This window comes from Agelaius phoeniceus, chromosome 17 (assembly GCF_051311805.1).
Source record: "Agelaius phoeniceus isolate bAgePho1 chromosome 17, bAgePho1.hap1, whole genome shotgun sequence".
Lineage (NCBI taxonomy): Eukaryota > Metazoa > Chordata > Aves > Passeriformes > Icteridae > Agelaius > Agelaius phoeniceus.
In genome coordinates, this window is record NC_135281.1 from 7,399,819 (window position 1) to 7,423,824 (window position 24,006).

The 24,006-nt window shown below is 50.7% G+C and overlaps 1 protein-coding gene across 1 annotated transcript; it reads left to right on the forward strand.

Annotated features, from left to right (window-relative positions):
* The first annotated feature begins 2,999 nt into the window (after positions 1-2,999).
* Positions 3,000-22,631, forward strand: ADA (adenosine deaminase). The gene is made up of 11 exons (XM_054644561.2): positions 3,000-3,099; positions 10,243-10,304; positions 13,480-13,602; positions 13,707-13,850; positions 14,636-14,751; positions 17,018-17,142; positions 18,720-18,791; positions 19,119-19,220; positions 19,907-19,974; positions 20,375-20,504; positions 20,899-22,631. The coding sequence occupies exons 1-11, from the start codon at positions 3,064-3,066 to the stop codon at positions 20,998-21,000; spliced, it is 1,080 nt and encodes a 359-aa protein (XP_054500536.2). The 5' UTR covers positions 3,000-3,063; the 3' UTR covers positions 21,001-22,631.
* The last annotated feature ends 1,375 nt before the right edge of the window (positions 22,632-24,006 follow it).

A 24,006-nucleotide genomic window follows, 5' to 3' on the forward strand; every position in this document is an offset into this window, starting at 1 on the left:
CACATACGCAGAGGAGCAGTTGCTTTCCTCCAGGATGGCCCCAGAGCATCCTTGTGCTTGTCCAGACAAACCTTGTGCCTCTCTGGTTTTCAAAGTGGGAATTCACCCTTAAAAGACAGATTTGAGCCTTCTGGCTGCAGAGAGATGTGGTGCTCTCCTAGGGAAACACAGATTTAATGCCAACAGCCCAGCAGCTATTGCAGCCACCTGATTAAGCCAGAGGTAAAGATGGATAAAGTGGATCAGGGTCAGGTCAATTAAAATCAGCCCAAGCCGTGTTTCTAAGGCTCTGCAGCACACTTGTGTCCAATGAATGCACTGTGCTGACACTCCTGCAAAGAGCTGAGTCTGCAGCACACGTGTATTTGCTAAGCAGGAAAAAAACCCATCAAAAACCCCTTACTGCACCATTCCCAGTCCATGGGGTCAGTTCAGCTCCATTTGCCTCTTTCTGACCTTTGCTATCAACTCTCCCCCCCACAGAAAATTACCCACAGGCTATTTTTTTTTACCTTGTAATTTCCTCTAATCTCAAATAAATGCCCTAATTGACCTCTGTCCTCCCAGTGTACATGGCACACTGAACAGGGCTGTGCCCACAAAAGATCCTTGTAAAGCACTGTCTATTTCCACCATTGTTTATTTATTGTTGTCATTAAATACAATAAATTGCCATTTATTGTATTTATTTATTGTTGCAATTGCTTTGAACCAGAAGTCAGACGTCAAATATGCTGTGAGTCATCATCTAGGCAAAATAGATGTTTTTCAGGTGGCTGATAAAAAAAGCTCATGATATGCAGGTGAAATGGTCCATGTGAACCAGAGCTCCTTGCCTAGATGCAGTTTCACACCCAGTGGCTGATTTGTACCCTGCCTGGACCATTTTGTTTGTGCCCCATACATCCAGAGAGGGGAGGGGTGTGTTTTCCAAATTCAGCACTTTAAAAGCTTTGGGAACTTGAAATGATTTAAAAATATTTAATATAATATTAATAAAATATTTAAAATATTTAATATATCTATTTTATATATTTATTATATATATTTAATGTATATTATTAAATAGATTTAATATTTAAAACATTTAATATATATATGCTGTTTATTCCTGCTCATTTTCCATAAGCCTGGTCAGTGCTGCTCCATCCCACAGCCTCCTGGAAGCCTGAGTGCTGCTGGCCCCACACTTGGCAGCAGCCAATGATTACTTTCCCCTGCCTGTCACTATTTTGTAAAGAATATTTTTGCCTGTTAGCTGTGACTAATGTGCTTTGTCTGTGCAGCATGGATGCAGTCAGGGCATCCCTGAAAGGTTGTATTTAATAAAAGAGAACATGGTGATGAACCTTCCACATCAGCCAAGCCCTGGGCTATTCCCAGAGGCTCCACTGCGGTGCACATACTCAAATAACCTTGGGGTTTGAGCTGAAAAGCCACTGTTTTCTCAATGCCTACTTGGCTTTGGGGCAGAAATTCCATCACTGCTCTCATGGCAAAGCTGGGGAGGAGTGACAAGGGAGGCTGGTGACATTTCCCTGTGGAGCAGTGAGCTTGTGGCATGTCCTGCACTCCCTGAGCAGTGCCAGCAGCAGCCTGCAGCCCCCTGTGACAGCCCAGGGCTGGAGGAGCACCCAGCCTTGCCCATCCCCACAAGCAGAGCTCTGTGCAGCTAATCCCCTGCTGCCAGCTTCCACAAACAGTGTCCATCTGGAGGAAAAACAGCTGGGGAGGGAGATGAGGAAACTTTATTTTGCAACCATTTGTGGTAGTGTTCGCAACCACGGCCCCAAGTGCTTTCTCTGCTTACGCACCAGAGCAAATAACAATAATATTTTTCATTGATATAGTGATTTTTGTCTGCAAGGCTCTCTGCAGACCCAGCCTGTGGTCTGGGGATGGCCTCACCTGGGCAGGTGAACTCCTGTCATGAAGAACTGAACTGTGGTGCTTGTCTCTGCAGTGATTTTGGAAATACCAGCCACCTGCTCGGTGCCTCCTGGGAATCTTAGATCTCCTCTCACCCAGGGCTGCACATGGGCCTCAGGGTGTTCCCCAAGGCTCAATCTAAGGAAGGTTCCATTTGGCAAATTTGCCTTTAGCTAGATGGGACGCTAGGTCTGGAGTGACTGAAACTCTGCTTTTCCCAGAATCAGAGAATCCATGCAGAGAGGAGCCGGCAGAGCTACTCTGACAGCCTCTTTTTCTGGAGATACTCAAAAACAACCTGGACACAGCCCTGTGCAACCTACTCTAGGTGGAACTGTATTAGCAGGGGGGCTGGACTAAATGATCTCCGCAGTTCCCGACCATTCTGTGATTCTGTGGCTTTCTGCCTCACTGTCTCCAAAGATGTGGGCTGCCATGTGCATCATCCACAGGAGAGGAAAGCAGGAGGCAAAGGAGCAGCATAAAACATGGCCAGGCCACTGAAAATAAGAAATGGAAAGCCAAGTGTGAATTTGCAAGAGCTGCAAGTAGATGTGGTGGACCAAAATAAAGTGAGTCACTAAGCAGCAGGTTTGAGAGCAGGAAAGGTTAAAACAAACATTATTGAATTGGATTAAGACTGAAATCAAAGCTGGAGATTGCTTTCCTGTTCTTCAGGCCGAGCAATCATTTTTTTTCAGTTCCATTTTCTGCCAGTGTTATCGTTGGAGCAGCAGGTCCACACGGGCCCTCAGCTCCTGAAGGAAACCAAAGTGGGATTGCAGGAAGGGTGGGTTTAGATTAAATGTGAAGGAGAAATTCCTCCCTGTGAGAACGGTGAGGGTGGCACAGCTTGCCCAGGGAAGCTGTGCCTGCCCCGGCAGTGTCCAAGCCGGGCTGGACGGGACTCGGAGCAGCCTGGAATAGCGGCAGGCGTTCCTGCCAGGGCAGGGGGCAGGAGGGGGATGCACCCAGCGTGTCCCCTCAGCCCCAGCGCTCTGTCGCCGGGTGCCGGCCCCGGGCCCGGCGTGCGCGGGGCGGGCCGGGGCGGGGCGGCGGGGCTGGGCCAGCGGGGCGGGCGCGGAGCGGCGGCGGCAGAGCGGCGGCAACGGCGGCGACAGCGGCAGCGGCAGCATGGAGCGGGCACGGAGAATCTTCGGGGGACCCAAGGTGGGCTGGCGGCGCTGCCGGAGGCGCAGGGCCGGGAACGGGGCGTGCAAAACCGGCACCGAGGTGCTGCGAACGGGAGCGGCGGTGCGGAGGTGCCGTGCACGGGACTGAGGAGCCGTGCTCGGGGCTGAGGAGCCGTGCTGGGGGCTGAGGTGTTCCAGGGGTACCGTGCCCGGGGCGGAGGTGCCGTGCCCGGTCCGGGGGTGCCGTGCCTGGGGGTGCCGTGCCCGGTTCGGAGGTGCCGTGCCCGGTTCGGAGGTGCCGTGCCCGGTTCGGAAGTTCCGTGCCCGGTTCGGAGGTGCCGTGCCTGGGGGTGCCGTGCCCGGTTCGGAGGTGCCGTGCTCGGGGCTGAAATGCTGTGTCCGGGGCTGAGGTGCCCGGTTCGTAGGTGCCGTTCCCGGTGCGGAGGTGCCGCGCTCTGGCCGTGCCCCGGAGCCGGGCGGCCGCTCCTGCTCTCCGCAGCCCGGGGCTGTCCCGGCCGGAGCTGCGGCACGGCCGAGCCCTCGCTGGGGACGTGCTCCGGGACAGCGCTCGGTGCCCCCGCTGTCACCCCGCGGTGCCAGCCCGCTGCGCTGGCCCGGCCCGGTGCTCCCCGCAGGAACGGGCACGGCCCGGCCCGGTGTCCCGCTCATCCCGCCGCCGGGGCGATGCGGGTCAGGCGCATCCCAGCGCCCGGCCGGGAACGCAGCTCCGCCGGGCTGGGGATGCACAGGTGGCCTGGCTGGGGAAGGGGAGGCTCTGAGGGGCCCTGCGTCCCAACCACTATCGTAGTCTGCTAAAACAGATGTTTTCTCTTGTGTCTTTTGTTTTGTTGATTTGGGTGCACTTTTTTTTTTTTTTTCCGCGGTTTCGTTGTTTGGTTTTTGTTTTTTTTTTTTTCTCTTACACGTTTAGTTCAGTTGTTCCTCAGATACCCATGACACCACTTTGGAGCACTCTCTGACAGCAGGCACCAGTCTTTCACTGTCTCCATGCCCTGTATACTACATCTCTAGTAGGATCATATGGTAATGTTTTTATTATCCAGACTGTAACCTAGAGGACTAGAGGAGGAAGAAGATGAAACAGCTGTGGTTAGCAATAGTCCTGTATCTGATGGAAGAACACTGCCTGTGCTGCAGAATGGCTCAGCTATCATGCTGTGGTCTGGGTAAGATGCTGTACAGGATGTGCCAGGTTGGGCTCTTGTGGGAAAGTAGGAGTCAAGGCAGAGGAGACCAAGAAAAGTGATGTGGGAGTTGTGGTGCTGCTCTGGGAGAACGTGAGTGGTGGCAACTGCTTGTGGCTTTTCCAGAGAAGAAGACTGTATCCAAAACCACAAAAGGATTGGGGGGCTTTGCTGCTGTTTGCATCCTCTCCCACTCACTCTCAGCTGAGTTTGCACCAGGAAAGTCTCACATACTTGGAAAGGGCAGTGTGCACAGGTCTGATTCATGTTTCATTCCATCACTATGGTTCCCTTTCTAGGAAGCTGATCCATGCAATAGCAGGCAAACCTTGATACCAAAATCCAGGGAGCATTGGCAGCTGCTAATGGTTAAAGCCTTTTTAAGTGCACTTCTGTTTTGGGAGATGGTGGTGCTTCATCAGCTCCACTAAGAAAAAAGGCTGTTGATTCACCCTGGTGATTTTAAACTTTTGGTCGAGAGAAGCAACTTAAGTTCTTCTTTCATTTGTGCTTCCACTTTCCCAGTGAATAGGAGACTGGGATACCAAAGAGAAAGACCTAGGGAAAACTGCAGGGTTTGACTGCTAAGATCAGGCTTCTGTTGTCTGACTATTGGGGATTGGTTAATTGGGTAATTATGGGATTGGTTTTCCTGACTCAGGCAGTCCCTTTCAGTCCTGTGAACCTGCTAAGTCAGGCTTGGGGGGAAAAAATGGGCCTGAAGTCAGTTATTGAGCCCTATTCATTCCTCTGGATCCTCTGCCATTGGGAATGATCAGTTTTGTGTTTTAGAGATGTTTCTGGCAACTGGAGCAGCTTCTGCCCCAGCTGAATGTGGGGTTGGGGCTGCCTCTGTTTTTCAGAAACTCGCTGACTCCCAGTGACTGCAGTGATGAACAGGGAGCTGTGGCAGGACAACTTTGAACCCTGCTTATCTCAGGCCATAAAAGAACAGAGAAGTTTGATGTTCCTTTGATGTCAACCATCACCCTTTCTGTCCCACAGCCAGAGCAGAGACCGTGTCCTTGCTCTCTGCCCTCTTCCTGTAGGCCAGCCCCTGCTTGAGGGCTTCAGGACATGTGGCTGTCTTCTCCTACAGGATGGGAACAGGGGTTTCTGGGGTCAAGCCCACTCTCTTCAGGGACTGGTGTAGCTCATTTATAAAATAATCATCAGGTGACATGGGGGAGCTCTTCTGTGAGGCACACGGTGTGTGTCAGAGAAGAGTGGCTGCTGGCCCAGCCTGGGTGGTACCAAAGAGCCTGTGCTGGCTGTACCCAGGGGGTTTGAGTGGATGTCCTGCCCTGTAGCCCTGCAGACTCCCCCTGCCCATCAGGGGACTGCAGGAGCACGATGGTGTGTGGAGGATGATGCTGGATTTGGCTTGTCCACCTCTAGTGCCCATCCTGGCCCCCGACTTGGCATGGTCAGAGCCTGGTGCTGCTGAGACTGCCCTGAGCTCTGCCCTGAGCCATGCCTTACACAGTGCTACCTTGTGTGCTCAATTCTTTTACAGTGTGGTACAGGGATGCTCTCAGATAACCTTCCCAGATCCAGGTGGCATTTGGAGTTTGTCTTGGTGCCACACAAAGTGCCAGGACTCTGTTCACTGCTCTGAAGGGGTGCTGTGCTCCAGCCAGGGGTGGGTGTGAGCTCTGTGGTGGGTTGGTGGGCACCTGTGATGACACACAACCACCATCACCTATTAATGTCACCAGCAGTCTCACACTGAGGTCAGTGATGTAGTTGGTGCCAGGCTGCTCAGCACAGAAGCATCCTCCTCTTCCTCAGCCACCAAACCCATGAATCCTTGTCCAGATGCATAGAAAACACAGATATTTCCTGCAGTGGAGCTCTGTGGGGCTTGTAGTCTCCCATGTTCCTCTTTTAAAGGCTCACCCCTTGCAGCAGGTGACAGGTGCATTTGTGGTGTCCTCAGGTTTGAGGATAATGCTGTGCTACTTCCACTTCACAACTCTCTTGAGCCACTCTCACCTCTTGCTTCTAAATGAGAGTTTGAGATGAACTTAGGATGAGGAACTCTTTTTTCCTAACAGCACATTTCCTTAAAACCAGACTTAGGGGAACATGGTTAATTGTTTTTTTTTTCCAGTGATTTGCCATGCTTATCAAACAATTGACAAATTACAGCTGTAATTAGCCTAGTTTTCAGCCATTGAGGTTAATAGAATGAGACTAAGTCATCATCTTTCAAGAGGCTGATAAATAATCCTGGGCAAAGTCACTGTTAAGGGTTTTAAAATGATGCAACTTTATCAGCTGCCTGATTATCTGTTAACGTCTGCTGGAAACCTCACAATAAAAGGAGAGGACTGACTTTGGTCATTGTATATATTTTTAAAAAGACCCTAACAACCCCCTAATACAGAAAATCCTTCAAGTGCCTTAGCTTGAATGGCTTTTTTATGCCATATAATGGGCAAGCTGAGCAGGTAACTGCTCTGCCATGGTCCACTGATCAAACCATAATAGAGAAATTGTGTTGGGTCGACTGTGGATGAAAATACTTTGAATGTTTGGTTAACTTTTTCCCCTTAATTTCACTAAAATGAAAATAATCAGACTTGATCTTGGAATGGAACATACTTGTTTGAGTACCTTCATTTTGTGTTTGAATTTATTTTTGAAGCTTATTTCATCTCAAAGAAAACATTACAATATTTTCAGAGAAGTCAAGCCAGAGCCCTTAAAACTTCTCCTTTTTGAAAATCCAAACCAACTTGCTGATATCTGCACTAATGAGTCATGTGCCATGGTTGAGCTAAAACTTTTTTTTGCATAGAAGTGGAAATGGCTGGGTTTGCTCTGATGGCCTTGCTGGGGACTGTCTGTGCTGAGGAACACACAATTTACAGCCTTTTGAACGTTCTTTGAACCCATCCCTCTGGCTTCCAACAAGTCCAAACTTAAAGCTTTATTGCGTTACACTCTGGGTTTTTGATGTGCTGCTGGGAGGTCAGGGGAGGTGCAGGAGGGACTGAAGGGTTCCTGCACAGAGCTGGTCCTGAGGGTCCCCCCTGTACCTGGGAGAAGAACAGAGCTCCTTCCTCGGGAAAGCACTGGAGAGTTCTGCTGCTCTCTTGTTCTCCATCAGAGCAGGTGCTCCCACATCCAGCTGGGCTGTCAGAAGGAAGTGATCAGTCTGGTCTGGTGGGTGGCATCCCTGCCCACGGTAAGGGGGGGCTGGGGCTAAATGACCTTTAAGTTCCTTTCCAACCCAAACCTTTCTGTGATTCTATGATCAGTGGTCCTGGGACTGATCCTGTCCAGTGCTGGTGCAGCCTGTGGTGCTGTTCAGATCCTTCACCAGGATATCGTGTGTGTGCTCGTGCTTTCTCTACAAATAAATCAGAAGGTTTGGGGTGAGAAAGCACATGCCCATGGAGCTGTGTTCTGAGGAGCAGAGAGCTCTGGAAGGAGCACTGGGCTCCTGCATTCACCTAATTTCTGCCGTCCCCTGGAGTCACAGTTCAAAGAAAACTCTTTCATCCTTATCTGGGTACTTTCCTTGGCTTAAGGCAAGGTCATGTCATCCATTTGTATGTGGAAAAGACTTGTGCTTTGTTTACCCGAAACAAACACGGCAGGAAGAGAGCTGAAATGTAATCTGCAGTGAGCAGCCTCCCACGGACCTGGAAAGCCTCAGGGTTTGTGAGCAAGGTGCCCAGGGCAGATGAGCTGCTGGGCTGTGCCTCTGCTGATTGCATCCTTATCTGGAGGCCTGTAGGCACACTTCCATCTTGTCTTGGATGTCCTTTGGCCATCTAAACAGCATAGAATAGTTCAAACTCTGCTCTCAAGCACTGTTCTGGAGGAAAGCCAAAACTTTTTGGGTTAAACAGCATTGAACAAGGGTTTCTTAGGACACAGACCCAAAAAAAAGGCTGGCAGGGGACAAAGAGCCTGTTGCTGGTATTGGAGAGGCACTTGCTGCTTTACAAGCATCTTGCCTGCAGAAGAGGCAGGAGGAGGTGACTTAGATGAAGGTGAAGGATGCCATGGAATCTGCTTTCTCACTGATGGAAATGTCATGTTGGGATGTTCTTGCAGGAAACACTTGAAAAGTGTTTGAGGGAGAAGACCTCAACAGGTTCAGGTTGCTTTGTTTTTAAACCCAATGTGAGCAAATTTCAAGCCTGTAACTCCATCAGAAAGACATGAGGTCTGTTGAATATCTCAAGGAGTGGATCTTGCATGGTTTTGAAATAAGAACTGGAGCTCAAGAGTGGAAAACATGCCAGGCATCTACATCTGGCAATGCAGACCATGTTTGTATCCTGTTATTTTATTTGCTGCTTTGCAGGACATTTAGTCCTCATAAGCAGGATTGCATAACTCAAGGAGAGGGGAAAGATCAGTTTTTGCCCTTCATAAATCTTCCTCTCTGTAGATTGAGATGGTATCTTAAGGGTAGGAGCAGAGGCAGGCACGTGTTTTTACAATCTGCTGTCAGCGGTGGCTGTGGGTGTATCCATGACCAGCTGATTGCCACCAGCAGCTTGATCCACCCTCAGCCTGCCCCACCTGCATTTTGCATCCCACCAGTGTTTCAGAGGCAGCTTGGTGGCCATCATGGGAGATGGCCTGAGCCCCAGCACTGTCCCTGCCCTGCCTTTTGCTGCAGGAGTGGCCGGTGGGAGCCCTGGCAGTGAGGCAGGTGCTCTGCCTGCAGGGCAGGTGTGCAGGGTGTGTGTGGGCATGGAGCGAGCTCTTGGGCATCAGTGCACGCCCCAGAGATGGGCACTGCCAGCCCTGGGCCACGAGCTCACCTCGCCTGCTCTTGGGCACTTGCAGGCACTGCTTACTCAGTTTTCTCCCAGCTCCTGGTAGTTATTGTTTGATGCATACCCTGATGCCAGAGAGGTTGTTTTAATTAGTAACCCTGGGTAGTTTAGTTATCCATGCAAATATCCAGTCCTCTTCTGAATCCTACTCCTTTCTTACCTTTGGCACCCTGCAGCTATCATCTATGCAGGAAAATGCATGGATGTTATAACTAAATGTCCATGATGTTATAACTTAAAAGAACCTTGTGTATTAAGTTTCTAATCTACAGTTTCATTTAAAAATACAGTAAAATCTAATGTGTATTTTGTAGGCTATTCTGTTACCTAAAAGAAAACAGTTCTGGAAAGATGGATATCTAGCTGAAACATTTTACAGCTAATATTTTCCTTCCCAGTTCGACTTCCAAATCACATTTGTCATGTTCCTCCGAAAGCCCCAGCTGGCTAATGGAAAAAGCTTGCTTTTGCTTTTCTGGCTCTCTTTCTCCAAAATTCAATGTTTCAGCAATAATGGGGAAATAGGGCTTCAGAGTGAAAAGACTTGAGTTACTGTCCTATTTTTAATGGGTAAAAATTTAAGTGTTTTATTTTGAAACCTTGTTAGCTCTATGGGGCAACTTCTTCTTCTTGTTATTATTATTATTATTGTTGTTATTATTATTATTTTACAGCACCTTTGTGCCATGGGACTGACCCCTTGTGTAGGATTAGAGAGCCTGTAAGCCCTGATAATACCATGTAACTAACAACCCAGCAGGAGCTGATTCTTGGAAGTGAAGTCAAAGTTTTCATGTAATGACTCTTAGCAAATTAATTAGGGTTTGGTTTCCTGTGATTTCAAGGAGGAAGCGAGATGGAAAGTCAAGGTGTCTGGAGTTTGCTTTTTTCACTCCTCCTGAACTCTAAGTAAGGATAGGGCAGTCCCTCAAAATTACTGGAAACAGGATAAATTTCTAAAGTTTCATTAAACGTGTGAGCTGCAGCAAAATACTTGGACAATACATAGATATTGAAAAATAAACTTCATAATGATTATATTTAAAAAACGTTTATGTGTCATGACTTTGTCCCTGTATTGGCTACATTTATACCCATGTCAGCACCAGTTACTTCTCTCTGAATTATTGTTGCAGCTCAAGAGTGCCTGACCCATTTCTCTCATTGCAGGTAGAGCTTCACGTCCACCTGGATGGAGCCATCAGACCAGAGACCATCTTGTACTTTGGCAAGTGAGTTGTGGGGGGAAGTAAGCTCAGGGAGCTGCAGTGCAAAGGCATCCTCCCTTCTGCTTCTCCAGATCTGTGACACAGGAGCTCCTGCAGGCAGCAAACCTGGCTGGTGCTGGTTCTGTCTCTGCCCAGACCTGGCTGCACAGTGTGAGGACACTGAGCACACCCCAAAAGACAGGGGGGCTTCCCGGGTAGCAGGAATGTGACTGAGGTGGGTTTGGGAGCTGGGCAAGCTCAGAGGAGCCACCATGAGAAAAGTGCAGAAGATGTCTCCTAAAGAGCTGCCTACCTTTGAAGTGTATCCAGGACACAGCTGTATTCTCATTTCTTTTTCCACATTCCTCATCACAAAACCAAGTGGAATGGCAGCAGGCTGGGAGTCTTGTCTTGGTGGTGGTGCTGCTGCTACATGGTTTGGGAGGACAAGCCAGCTTGGGTGCCTTGCCTGTCCTGCTGCCATGTGCATTTGAATCCCAGGCTGTCTGCCTGGTGTCAGCAGGCAAGGAGTCTCCCTGGTGTGGGGCTGGCCCAGGGAAGCACCTGGCAGTGGCTCAGAGAGAGGCTGTGACAGAGCCCACGTGCATCTTCCTTCAGTGGGGATTGTGTGGGAAGCACGGGGTGAATGATTAACCTGTGCCAGGGCCTGGCTCCGCATTTGTAAGCAAAACAAACAAGATTTCTTCCAGCTGTCACTGATACCCTCAGACCAAGAAGGTGGCAAGGGTAAGGATTTCAGTAAATGGCTTTTAGGCACAGCTCTGGTATTTTGGGGAGGCAGTCAGTTCTGGTATTTTGGGGAGGAGGATGGGGAGGGGTTCTAGCATCCTGTGAGCCCAGCAGATTCCAAGGCAGTGCAGTCCTGGGGAGAAATATTCTTTCTGGAGTAGCTTTTTCTGCAGGGCCTGGCCATACTTTTTGCTGTGTAGTCAGAGAAAGGAGAGTGGGTCAGGGCTGTCCATCCCATTTTCCTGCTGGATGCTGGCATGGTGAACTCAGGGTTCCTGCTGGTGGGCTGCAGGGCTGGAATAAAGCTCCAAGTGAACAGAAGAGCTGGTGCTGACTCCCTGGGGCTCTGCTGGGTCCCTCTGCCTGCAAACAGAAAATGCCAGTGTAGTCCCCTAGGAGAGTTGTAGGAGCCCTGAAACCCAGGAGGCACTGGCTGTCTGGGGATCCTGTGCCAGGATCCTTTCTTAGGGCAGAAACCTTCATTGCCTGAGCATCTGCTGAGTTCCCTCTTATTTTTAAACAGCCCTGGCACCCCCCTGAGCTGCCAGCCCTTGAGTGGAGCAAGGCTGTGCTATTCATGGGCTCTAAAACCTGCACTCACACACAAACCACTGGGACAGTGCAGAGGGCTGTAGGGGACTGACTGCCTTAATAACTTCACCCTGGGCACAGAATGCTGCTTGTGGCCTATTTTTAAAAGTAAAGAGCTGGAAATAATTTTGCTAGGTGGTGTTTGACCATGTAGACAGAACCCCAAGCTGCTGGGATGCACAGGCCCCCGTGGGCAGTGCACTGCTGAACTCAGCTGTTTTTAGAAACCTTGTCTCCAATTCTGTCAGCTCTGGGTCAGTCTTTGCATCAATCCTGCTCAGCCAAAGGGCTCAGAGGTGTGACAGACCCCTCGTGGGGACTGGGTGTCCCCAGGAGAGGTGCCCTTTCTGTGATGGGATGGTGTGCATGGTGCTGCCCATGGCTGGAGGGAGCTCTGGGCAGGACACCGAGGTGGCAGTGAGGACAAACATGTTCCCCTCTGGCCACTTTGCTGCGAGAAGAATCCCACCTGCAAGGAGGGTTGGATGGGGCAGCAGCAGCCCCAAAAGCCACACTGGCATGATGCACCAGATCTTGGCATCCAGAGGCATGGTTCCAGTGTGGATCATCCCAAAGCACTGCCACTGATGCCTGCAGGAAGGCACTGCCTCAGCAAGCACATGCAGCAGGTCAGGGACGTGGCTTTGCTTTAGGAAACTTTGCTGTGGCAGGTGGAGGAAGGTGCAGGTCAGTTCCTGGAGCAGAGACTGAGGTGTCAGTGCCATGGAAAGGGCAAGGCAGGGGGGAAAACCGATGCCTTGGCAGCAGTGAGTGTTCCTTGCTGAGTGCCAGCAACTTAATCTGTGCAGATTGCATGTGAGGGCTGAGCATGGGGCTGCTCTCCTTGCTGGCTGAGTGGGGAAGGAGCAATGTTTACCAAGGCCAGGAGCAGGGTCCTTTGGACTGTGTCCCTGCATGGCTCATTGGGATGGCTGCTGGCAGGGCAGCACTACAGCTGGCTCTGGTGTTTTGTCTCTATTAGCAGAGTTCTTCCATCAATCAGCTGTAATTCATTGTGGCAGGAAAGAGGATTAAAAACAAATGTCTGGTTATTATTCCAAATTTGTTTTGGCTTGTGCAGGGTACCAGAGGGCGGGGGATGGCAAAGGTTGCCCAGAGAGCTGCAGCACCCTTGGCTGGCAGCCCCCTGGATCTCAGCTGTCCCCACACCAGGAACACCTTCACCCACTCAGAATTCCAGCTGCTCCTGGGAAAGATGGCTCTTCCCTCTTGGAGGCATTTATGTGGGCATCAGCATGTGTGTCCCTGCAGTGAGAGCAGTTGTTGCCCTTTGTTCCTGTGTGGGAGCTGTTCCTGTCACAGGAGCTGCCACCAGGATGCTGGGCTCAGAAAGCAGCTCGCTCTCAGGAGCTGCTGGCACTAAACCCATGAGCCACAACACTTCTGCCTGTGTGATCCCAGGCCCTGGAGCATCTTCTTGATTTCTTAATCCTTTGAGCCTGCATAAGTGGAAATTAACTCTTCTGAAGAATTTTGGAAATTCTGCTGCTAGGTCTATGAGATGCCAAGATAATATTTATTTATAGAAATAATCCAGAGCCCCTTTAGATGAACTCCTTCTTAAGCTTAAAATGTGCCCTGGCTGTGTTCCTGCTGGGTCAGCCTGGGCTTGTATTTGGGTTTGTTTGTGTTCTGCCTGTGTTTTGGATTGCCTTCCTCTCTGCTGAGGTTCAGGGCTCCATCCGTGAGGAGCTTTTGGAAGGACAGGGTGTGCTGTATCTTTCCTGTGAGGAAATGATGGTTGATGCTGCCAGCTTTGGATACACTTGGTGTATAAAACAGGCTGATTAAAAATGTGATAACCTTCCCTCTCAGTAACATGTGACTTTATTTCCAGGAAAAGAGGCATCCCCCTCCCTGGGAACACTGTTGAGGAGCTCCTGAAGTATGTCAGCTATGACACACCACTGACACTCCCCCAGTTTCTAGAGAAATTTAATTACTACATGCCTGCCATTGCGTAAGTACCCTGCTTTTTGCTTTTTCCCCCTCACCCTTGGCAGGATCAGCCTCGGAGGTCCCCTATGGGCCCTGAGGGTGACAGTGCCACTGCCATCCCTGCAGGGGTGACCGTGAGGCAGTGAGGAGAATTGCCTACGAGTTTGTGGAGACAAAAGCCAAGGAAGGAGTCGCCTACGTGGAGGTCCGGTACAGCCCTCACCTCCTGGCCAACTCTGGTGTGGTTCCCATCCCCTGGGGACAAGCTGAGTGAGTGATCTTGCTGTGCTGGGAGCTGCTGGGTGGCTGGGTGGGCATGGAGAAGGCATCCCCATGCCAGTCAGCCACTGTGCCTTCAAAGGCTGCTGTAACAAACCTCCTTCCTCCTCCCATGCAGTGAGAGCCAGCATGCTTCCACCTCTGTCTCCCACCAATGGGGTTTTTCACCTTAAACACCTCTGTGTGCTGCAGTGTTTTAATGTCCCTTGCTCTGGGCACTGAGTTCTGTGCTCAACCATCTGGCTGAAGCCCTTCCCAGTGAGAGGGAAAGGAATGTCCCCATATGGACAGCCTGACCACAGAATGGGAGTTTGAGCTGGCAGAGGTGGTGGCTGGTGTTGGAGGGGGCTGCTGCTCTGATCCCTTCCTTCCATGTCATCCCCTGTGTGAAATGTGCCTCTCATTAAATCAGTGCTGGGCTCTGAGGCCCCTCCAGAGTGTGCTGTGGTGGGTGCAGAGCCCTGGGCTTGCAGAGAATTGTGTGCCCCAATGAGATGCTCTGGCAAAGAGGGGATTCCTCTGCTCAGGCAGGAGGGACAGTCAGTTCCCTAAGGCTTTTCTACATCTTAGTGTCATCTGTGCCTGCTGCAGTGGTACAGGAGTTACACCTGTACCAGGTGAATGTGGCTGTGGCAGGGGTGTAAAAGGGCTCTGGGTGGTCTCACTGGGCAAGTGGAACCTGGGGCAGCCTGTGCTCATGAGGGGCTGCTGGGCTGGACCTGCCTGCCTCCCTGGCAAGTGTCTGGCCTCTTGCTGATGGCTTTTCTTCCCTGCAGGGGTGACCTCACTCCAGATGAAGTGGTTCAGCTCGTAAATCAGGGACTGAAGGATGGAGAGAGGGATTTCCACATCAAAGCCAGGTCTATTCTATGCTGCATGCGCCATATGCCAAGTAATGTATTGCAGCTGCCCTGCTGCTCTGCTCCCTTCCCTGAGGGGTTGGGGGGGATGTCCCTGGGGCTGGGACCCTGCAGGACATGGGGAGAGCCCCAGTCTGTGGGGCTGGTGCAGCACCAGACAGTGCTGGGGGTCTCTGGGGGTCTCTGCTCCTTTCACTGTAGGGCAAAGCTCTGCTGGATGCAGGAGTGGGGGTCTCTGGGTACAACCAGTATCTGAACTGGTTGTGCCTTGCTAGAGGGACAAAAGGGGCATTTCTGTGCTCTCCTGGGGGAGCTGTGCTCTCTGCTCCCTGCCCAAAGGCCAGAGCTCACCTTGGGCCAGTAAAAGCCATTGGCACAGTGAGCACTTGCATCTGCCATGAGTGGCTGGAGGTCTGAGAGCAAATGGTCATGGGAGGAGGAGCAGGCATCACATCTCACATTCCCTGCTCATGGTCCTACAGCAGGATGCTCCTTCCTTAGCCTGGGTCATGGGGCAGCCAGAGAATCCACTGGCAGCAGCCAGTCTCTGCTGGCTAAAGCTGAAAACACAAGTCAGATATACTTAAGGCACATATATAAAATGTTTTTTATAAAATTAGCAGCTCTGACAAAAACTTACGTTGATAATAGGTGCTGTGACCCAGAATAGTAAGAAAACCCAATTACCAGCATTTCAATGGGCTGCTGAGTTTCACAAGCCTCTTCCTCTAGGGAAGGATGCAGCCAGAGAGAGCCTGTGTGACAGCAGCTATTTTATGTGCAGGTTTTATTCTGAGTATCTTCATATCTCACACCAGTTTTATGTGGGCTTAGTAGGGTAGATGGTGGAAAGATTTTTCCTAGTGAGTACATGATTAATTTGTGTCTAGAAATGTCATAAATTATATTCTTGGAAGCTGGTAGAACCTTGGTAGATTTGAAAGTGGGGTTTTCTTTTTTTTTTTTTTTTTTTTCTTGCTTGCACAGTCAACACCAAACAGTACTTTGAAGACTTGATCCTTATATTTCTGGTTTGTAGGGGGGAAAAAAAATGTTTTTCTTTGTAGAAACTGGAGAGCTGTCAGGCACTGGCACGGTGATCTGCAGTTACAGTCCCTGCCAGTGCACAAGTGGTAAAGGCAGGAGGGGGCAGGAGCACCCAAGGTTGTGTGCAGCCTGCACTGCCCTGCAGGAGGGATTGCTGCTGCAGCCAGCAGAGGTGACATTCTCATACCTGTGTCCCAGCTGATACCCAGAGCCATGATGTGCTTGATAAAAAGTCTTTAGCAGTGCATTCAGGATGTGCTGCACAGTGAGAAGCCACCCTGTAATTAATGAACTGTTGAGAGAAAGGCAGAGATACCTGCCAGAACTGACTCATATTAAACTTGTTAATAAAATAATGTCTCTAACCCAGCAAGTTGGAAAATGGTGGAAAAAAAATAGATTATGAAGTTGCACACATCATCATCCTGGTGTGTTCATATGATTTGGGGATTTTCTGTACACAGCAGGTGCCTGTTAATTATTAACACAACTGTTTATCTCTGTTTCTTGGCCTTTCTGCTAGGGTTAAGTGCTATGTGAGCTGGTAGATGCAGTTTCTCTCTCGGAGGTTATCTATCCTGATCACAGAGAGCTCTCAAGCAGTTGTTGGCCACTTGTTAGTCTCTTTTTCCCTGCTGGCAAATAGATAAAACTTCAGCTCCTTCCTATCGGGAGCAGAATCCTTGGGAGAGTCAAGGATGCCCTACAACAGCCTTCAGCACAGGGCCCCCCAGAGACCCCTCCCAGCCCAATCTCCTCCCTGGCACAGCTCATCTGGTGGGGCAGATCCTGCCTTTACCCTTACCTTGCCCAGCCAGGGAAGGGATGATAGCTCAGGAGTTGAGGGATTTCTCCAGCCCATCACGTTACAGCCCCTGGCAGTGCAGTTCATCTTACCTCGAGCTACTGCAGCAGTCACTGCTGCTTGGAAGATTTTTAATTAATTTTTTCCCCTGCTTGAAGTGAGCAGAAAAACATGATTGGAGCAGTTTTATAGCTGGTGAATGCATTTAATTTCCCTTTCACTGACAACAGACTGATCAGTTGACAGCTTTTATATTCCTGAAGATCACAGAGATGACAGACCTTTCTAGGAATTTGCTAGCTTTCTTTTTGAGCATCAAATTTTGGGAAAGACTAAAGAAAATAGCTCTAGCCTTCTAGTTATAGGACCAGGATTTGTTTAGAAAAATGCTGAAGGTGTGACCCTTATGAATGCTTCCTCCTGACTGCTGGTGCTGCCTCTCCCAGGCTGGTCCCCAGAGGTGGTGGAGCTCTGCAAGAAGTATCAGAATGACTCTGTGGTGGCTGTTGACCTGGCTGGAGATGAGACCCTGAAGGTGGAGGATTATTCTGAGCATAAGAAGGCTTATGAGGTTTGTGGAATAAGTTTTTAAAAAGAAATTACAAGAAGAATATATATTGAGGGGATGTGTGTGAAGGGATGCTTTTCAAACTGCAAACAGCTGGGACAGCTTAAAAATTAGTTGCAGCTATTAAAAACATTCAGTTAAATAGAAAAAGCATTTGTTTATATTTCCTAAGTGATTAATGGCAGGCATCATTGCTAAAGCATGGTCTTAGAGCTGGGGCTTGGCATGCTGTGAGTGTGACATGAGGTACATGGAGCCCAAGTCAACCCCCACTCCTCTGCTGTTGGCTCCTGGGGCTTGGTGAAACCACAGCCAAGGGTGGAAGGGACTGGCCTTTCCAGTCTGGCAGAAATCACTGAGGAGCAGAGCAGAAACCACACATTTGTAGGGCTTTTATCTGATCATCTCAAATGCAAACACTGGAATGGCTTCAGGAGCCTGATCCCAGGCTCTCCCCAAACCTCAGCCTTTGCGGTGGCTCCGAGGGAAGGGAAAGCCTCTCTGCTCTTTGCTGGTGGAATTTGGGGCTGTCAGTCCCCACCATCAGTGGGGAGGAGGTTGTGCACCATCACTGACAGAAAGGGTGGTGGTTTGCAAGCAGTGCTCAGGTCTGAAAGGACTTGGGGCTTCCTTGGGGTCTTCACCCCGTCAGTGGGAGCTGATACAGGGCTGGCCTGCTGTGCTGAGTGAACAGGGTTATTATAGACAATGACAAGGGAACAGGGCTTCATTAACTGATGGGAAGGCAGCCTCATCCTGCCCTGGTGGGCCAGCAGTACCAGGTCCAGCCTCCTCTGCCTGAAGGATGCATCTTGTCTCTGTGCCAGGGGCTCACTCAGGCTCTGAGATGCTGAAGCAACCCCCCCTCCCATCTGTATTAAGTAAAAACACTGAAAAACACTCCTGAGTACAAAGCCCTGAAGGAATGTCTGTGCACAACATCTGCTGCAAGATGGGGCTTGCAGCCTGTCTGCTGCTGCCAGCTGGGTGGCCCTTCTCCAGCAGAGCAGGAGCCAGGCTTCCCTCCAGGCTCCATGGCTTCCCAAAGCCCAGGTGGCCTGTGACCCCCTGGCAAAGAAATTTTCAGGGTGATCATGGAGCTGCACCCAAAGCTGCGCTCACAGGGTCCCTAGGGCTGGGCTCCACCCCCAGCCCCTCACAGTGTCACAGCATTTCTTCATCTCTGCCCTGGGTTGCTTCTACACCCTCACACGTGGCTGCAGCTAGCCAAAAATGCAGAAGTTCCATAGCATGGAACTGCTGCAAGTTTCATGCAGAAGGGCAAGAGGGTGGAGGAAGGGGAGCTCAGAGCTTGCTGCTGTCTGGAGAGGAGGCAGTGGTGAACTCAGGCAGGGTTAAAAGCCCGTGAAGAGCCTGGCTGGGCTCCAGTGGAAGATAACCAGGATTTTTAAGTGTCTCTGTATGTGACATTACCGAGCTCTTGGAGCCCTTGGAGTGCAAGGCTCGTGATCTGTGGGCTCTTGGCACAGGAGCCTTGCTGTGAGAGCAGTGCCAGCCCCAGAGCTGGCTGTCCTTGCTGCAGGTGATGGCACAGGAGGATGTTCTGCCCTGTTTTGCAGGAAGCTGAGAGGAGTGGGATCCATCGCACCGTCCATGCTGGGGAGGCCGGCCCGGCTGCCATGGTCGAGGAGGTACGAGGAGCTCCTGCCTCAGGGCACAGAGGGACAGGCTCTGATGTGCCCTGCCCAGGGCACAGAGGGACAGGCTCTGATGTGCCCTGCCCAGGGCACAGAGGGACAGGCTCTGATGTGCCCTGCCCAGGGCACAGAGGCATCCAAGTCCTCCCCAAATCCATAGCAGAGTGAGCCCTGGGGACATGGGCGCAGATCTTAGGGCTGGAAAGGGACGTGCCAGGGGCCAGCTTGGGGGTGTGGCAGTACCTGCAGTGGGGTGGGGGCTCTGGGCAGGCAGGGCTGAGCTGTGCCTGAGGCTCTGAGTGCTTTTCCTGTGCTCTCTAGGCAGTTTATGTCCTGAAGGCCGAGCGTGTTGGCCATGGATACCACGTCGTGGAGGACCCTGAGCTCTACAAGAAGCTGCTGAAAAAAAATATGCATTTTGAGGTAAGGATGTGCCATGGGGCTGTGACAGCCAGGGTGGTGCTGAGTGGAAAACAAGCCCTCACTCAGGCTGTGCTACAGCCAGGGACAGGACTTGACACCCAGGTGCTGACCATGTGTACAGTGATGTTGTGTTTATGCCCAGAGCTCCACAGGAAAAATGTTGGGGACAAACCTGTGTGTTTGCTGGGAGCACTGGTGTGCACAGCAGCTTGTGGGAGGGATGTGGCAGAGAGAATGGATCCTTGTGTGGCCATGGATAAATTCTGGAGGGCTTATTCACTGATTTATACACAAATCAGGCTGCTGTAACAGAGCAAGTCTGCTTAGAGGGTAGGAATGCCTGGGAGTTACAGTGCATGTAAGGATTTCTTTTGCTTTTCCCCAGAATGGAGATATCCACTAATAGAGGGAATATGTACTTAATGCTGGTGGTTTTGTAGCTGTGATTGGCACAGGGCTGGTGACTGACTGGCCATGGGGAAGATCCCACAGCCCCTGTCACTGTCCTGTGGGCTCCTTGCATCCCTATCCTGGGACACACAAGGGTCTGTCAGAGTAGTGCTGAGGGGCAGCTGTGAACAGAGCTCTAATCTGGTTTTACCAGCGTGCTGAGCTATCTGTGTCCACAGCTGGGGTTCAGATCCATGTGGTTGATTCTGCTTTTCCTGCTCAACTCCCCCAAACAGGTCTGCCCTTGGTCCAGTTATCTCACTGGAGCATGTTCTCCGGACTTCACCAAACACCCTGTAATACAGTAAGACTTCTCAATTATGTGAAATCTCAAATAACCAGGACTTGGGTTGATTACAGCTGTTTTATTGCTTTACAAAGCCAAGGCACAATGTCCTAATTATGTAGGACAATGTGGCATATCCATGTACCTTGGCACAGGAGAGCCTGGTGCAGCTGGAGGGGTGTGGGGGTCCCTTGGGGAGGCTGCCCTGTCCCTCCTGCCCTGCTCTGAGCTATGGGGCACGAGAAGCTACAGCCCAGCCACTCCTGGCAGGTCAGTGCAGAGCCATGAGGGGACAAGCTGAGCCTTGTGCTTTTTTCCAGCAGTCCCAAAGTCTTTGGTATTGCTGCATTTCACCCTGAGAACTTCACAGTATCACAGCCAGTGCTCTGCCCACCAGTTCAAGCTGATTTCCTTGCAGATTTAAGGAGGATCGTGCCAACTATTCTCTAAACACAGATGACCCCCTCATCTTCAACTCCACCATTGACAAGGACTATGGCATCGTGAAGGAACACATGGGATTCACTGAAGAGGAGTTCAAGAGAGTTGTAAGTTGGCTGGGTGCTCTGCTGGTGTCTCAGTGCAGCCCAGAATAACCTGCTGGTTTTTCTTTATAAGCTGAAGAGTTTATAATGGAAAGCAGAAAATTCTGCTCTGGCCTTGTAAGCAGGAAAGTAGGGCCAGGCTCAAAGTACATATCCCAAAAATTCCTGAGTATTTAAAGACCTTTGCTTTGTGCTGGTCTCATTTCTCCTGGGACCACTGCTAGTGATGGGCCAGAGCAGTTGGCATAAAATAAGGCCATGGAAATGAATCTGAGAGTGGAAACTTTACACTCCCCCTCGCCTGTTGCTGCTCAGAGCCAGGTGCTGGGATGTGCACAGCTGTGTGTTCATGTCTGATGTGTCCTAATGTCCCTGTGTTCCTCCTCTGCCTCCTCAGAACATCAATGCAGCCCAGTCCAGCTTCTTACCCGAGAAGGAAAAGCAGGAGCTGCTCAACAAGCTGCATGAAGCCTATGGGATGGTCCCCAATGCATCCTGACCTGTCCCTGGGAGCCAGCCTGGAGGGAGCCCCTCTTCACAAGAGCCTGGCTCTCCTCTGTGCCAGTGGAGCACTGGCAGGGGGTGCCCAGAGCCAGCCCCTGTTCCTGGCAGCCCTGTGCTGACCCTCACAGTGCTCATCAGAATCAGACTATCACACACACCTACCTGTAGCCCCCAGTGTCTCTCCTAATGGATCTCCAGCTTCCTGTCCTGCTGCTGTGCAAGCAGACTGGGTCTGCCTGCTGGCCTGACTCCCTTCTCCATCTGCTGGGCTTTCTGTGCTGCAAATGCAAACAGAACAACCTCCCTTATGGGTTTGTCCCCCCACCTCCTCTTTCCCTGTTTTACCTGTCCTGTCCCACTGACCTGCCTGGCCCTTGCCTCAGTGCTGAAATATCCACTTTCAGCTCTGCTGTGGCCTGGGTTAATTCACCTTGCCAGGGCAGAGGTGTGCTAGTGCTGGCAGCCCTTTCAGACACAGAGGCTTTATTCTTGTCCCTGTGGGTGGTCACAGCTATATTTACCCAGGGTTAGTCTTATACTAACAAGACTGGAACAAGAACAAGCTGCAAGCTGCTGCCCCTGCCCGAGCACAGGTGCGAAGGGCATTTCAAACAAAATACAATTTTTTTGGCATCCTTTCTTGCAGAGGAACTCCCATGTATCAGGCCTGCCACTGTCACTGCTGCAGAAGTGCACACCTTGGGCTCAGGCCCCAGCTGTGCCCACAGCTGGCCATGACCATGCTTGCACATGCAGAGGAAGTTGGAACTTAATTTTACCACTTCAGGCCAAAATCTGCCTTCTGGGATTTTCCCCACTTTTTTAATCCTGGAGAACTCCTGTGAACTGCAGTTTGATCTTCCTCTTACCTTTGTTTAGGACTTGGAAAAAATGTGATTGATTGCCTGGTTTAACAATTCTGCCCTCTTTCTGATTTGACTCAATCATTAGGCACTCTTAAGGCTGAATAAGTAAATTAACCTGGACCCAATGTCACACATTGACTCAGGTCCCATGTGATTGCTTCTCTCACTCAATTATGACACTGGCTAGAAGTCAGATCTTCAGTTTGGTGTAGAATTTATACAGAGAAACTCACCAAAATTTCCTTAGTGATTTTATGGCATTAGAGTGTTTTTACTCAATAAGCAATAGAGCTGTGCATCCAGAGAAGAGACCATTGTTTTCTTACCTGAGTGTGTGGTGTGCTTTAGCATCCCAGGGCTCTGCCAAGATGCTCACTCCAAAGATACTGTACCAAAAAGTTGCCTTTGAAAAGGGGCCATGGTCACCATTGCCACGGACAGACCATGGACTGGCCCAGTCCCTGCCAGCACTGGTGGTGTGCTGGGAGTATTTCCATTCTTTCTGGGCTTCCATACTGGCCTTCAGAGTAAAATACTCATCTCTGAAGTACGTGGTGCATATATACACATAGCTAGATAAATGAAGATGAGAGAGTGATTTTCTTACTTTTATAATGCAAAAGATAAAGTATAATTTTAAGGACATGATTGTGGTAAGAAACTGGTTTTGGGTCATTTTTTCCAACAATTGTTTCTGAAGAAGAGTTGCTTGCTTGGATTCTGGACAGTTGATTGTTAATCCTGTTTAATAAAATAACAAATTTATATTAAAAGAGAAATCCTTGTACCTTTCTGTTCAGGGGTGACTCTTAGGAGCTGTGGCCTGTGGTGTCCAATCCCTGCTGGGGGTTCACTGATAGGTGTGATGGGGGCTTTGGTACCTTGCCTGCTGCCAGGCTGGCAGGGAAGCCAGAGGGAAGCCTCTCCCTTGCCAAGCATCCCATTGGCTTTGTGGCTCCAGGCTGTTCCAGCCTCCCTGTCCTTTTCCTTTCAGTAACACAAGGGCTGTGCACCACTGCTGGAGCAGCAATGCCATCACATCTCACTTTCCAGGTGTTTATCAAAAGTGGTCACTTTTTTTTCCTGTTTCCTGGGTTTTGCACAGTTGGTTGATGCTCAGAGCCAAAGAGGGGCAGTCTGGGCTGCTGGGCTTCACCATCAGCATGGGCAGGGCAGTGCTTGCCCCAAGGTTTTTGGTTATTTAGTGCTTTGACAGTTCTGTGTTCAGCTGGAAAGAAGGGCTGGGAGCATCCCTGTGCTCAGCAGCTTTGCAGATGAGGATGTGGCTGGATTAAGGCAGTGCCCTTGGTGTTCCAGCACAGGCAGTGACAGTGGCTGTGCTGGCTGTCACTTGCAGGGGGAACCTGATGCCTCTCACCCAGCCCCTGAGAGAAGCTGGCCAACAGCTCCCTACTCCTCTGCCTAAATATAATTCTGAAACAGATATTTTCTGACCAGGGAGAGCTAAGATTAGCCCACATTTGACTGTTGGAGGTCTGGGTGGTGCTCAGTCCTTCTGCACTGCCTTGCAGCTCTGTGTGTGTGTCAGCATGAGCCAAAATTGCTGTTCTGTGGTAAGGAGAGCTGGAAATGGGGCTTAAAGCAGCAGGGCCAGGAGCTCCCTGCTGGTTTGCCCCTGGGCACGGGAAGTGGGAGCAGCTCTTGGCCACCATCCCTGGCTCTGCAGTGACACCCAGCCAGCCCAGGAGCCCTTTGCCAAAGCAGCAGCCAGGGCCCCTGCCTGGCTGCCAAATCCTCATTTCCTGTGGGGGCTGGAGCTGTGGGGCCCTCTGGGCTCCCCCCATGGCCATCACTTCTCACAGACAATTCTCCCTCTGCCTGGCAGCCACTTCTCTGCTGATTTATGGCCTTGTTTAGGCTGATAAATCTCAGACTCGTAATACTCAGTCCTTCTGCAGGCTGGCAGGGAGATGATTTGTCACCAGTGGAGTTTCCCAGGTCAGCTGTGCCCTGTCCCTGTGCTGGTGGCCAGTCCCAGTCAGGCTGCTCCACTGGGATCAGTGGAGCACCAGCAATGCTCCTGTAGTTCTGTGCTGCAGAGGGAAACACCTCTTCCCACTGGCACCAATCCTGCTGCTTCCTGGGCAGTCAACCTGGGAAATGGGGGCAGACTT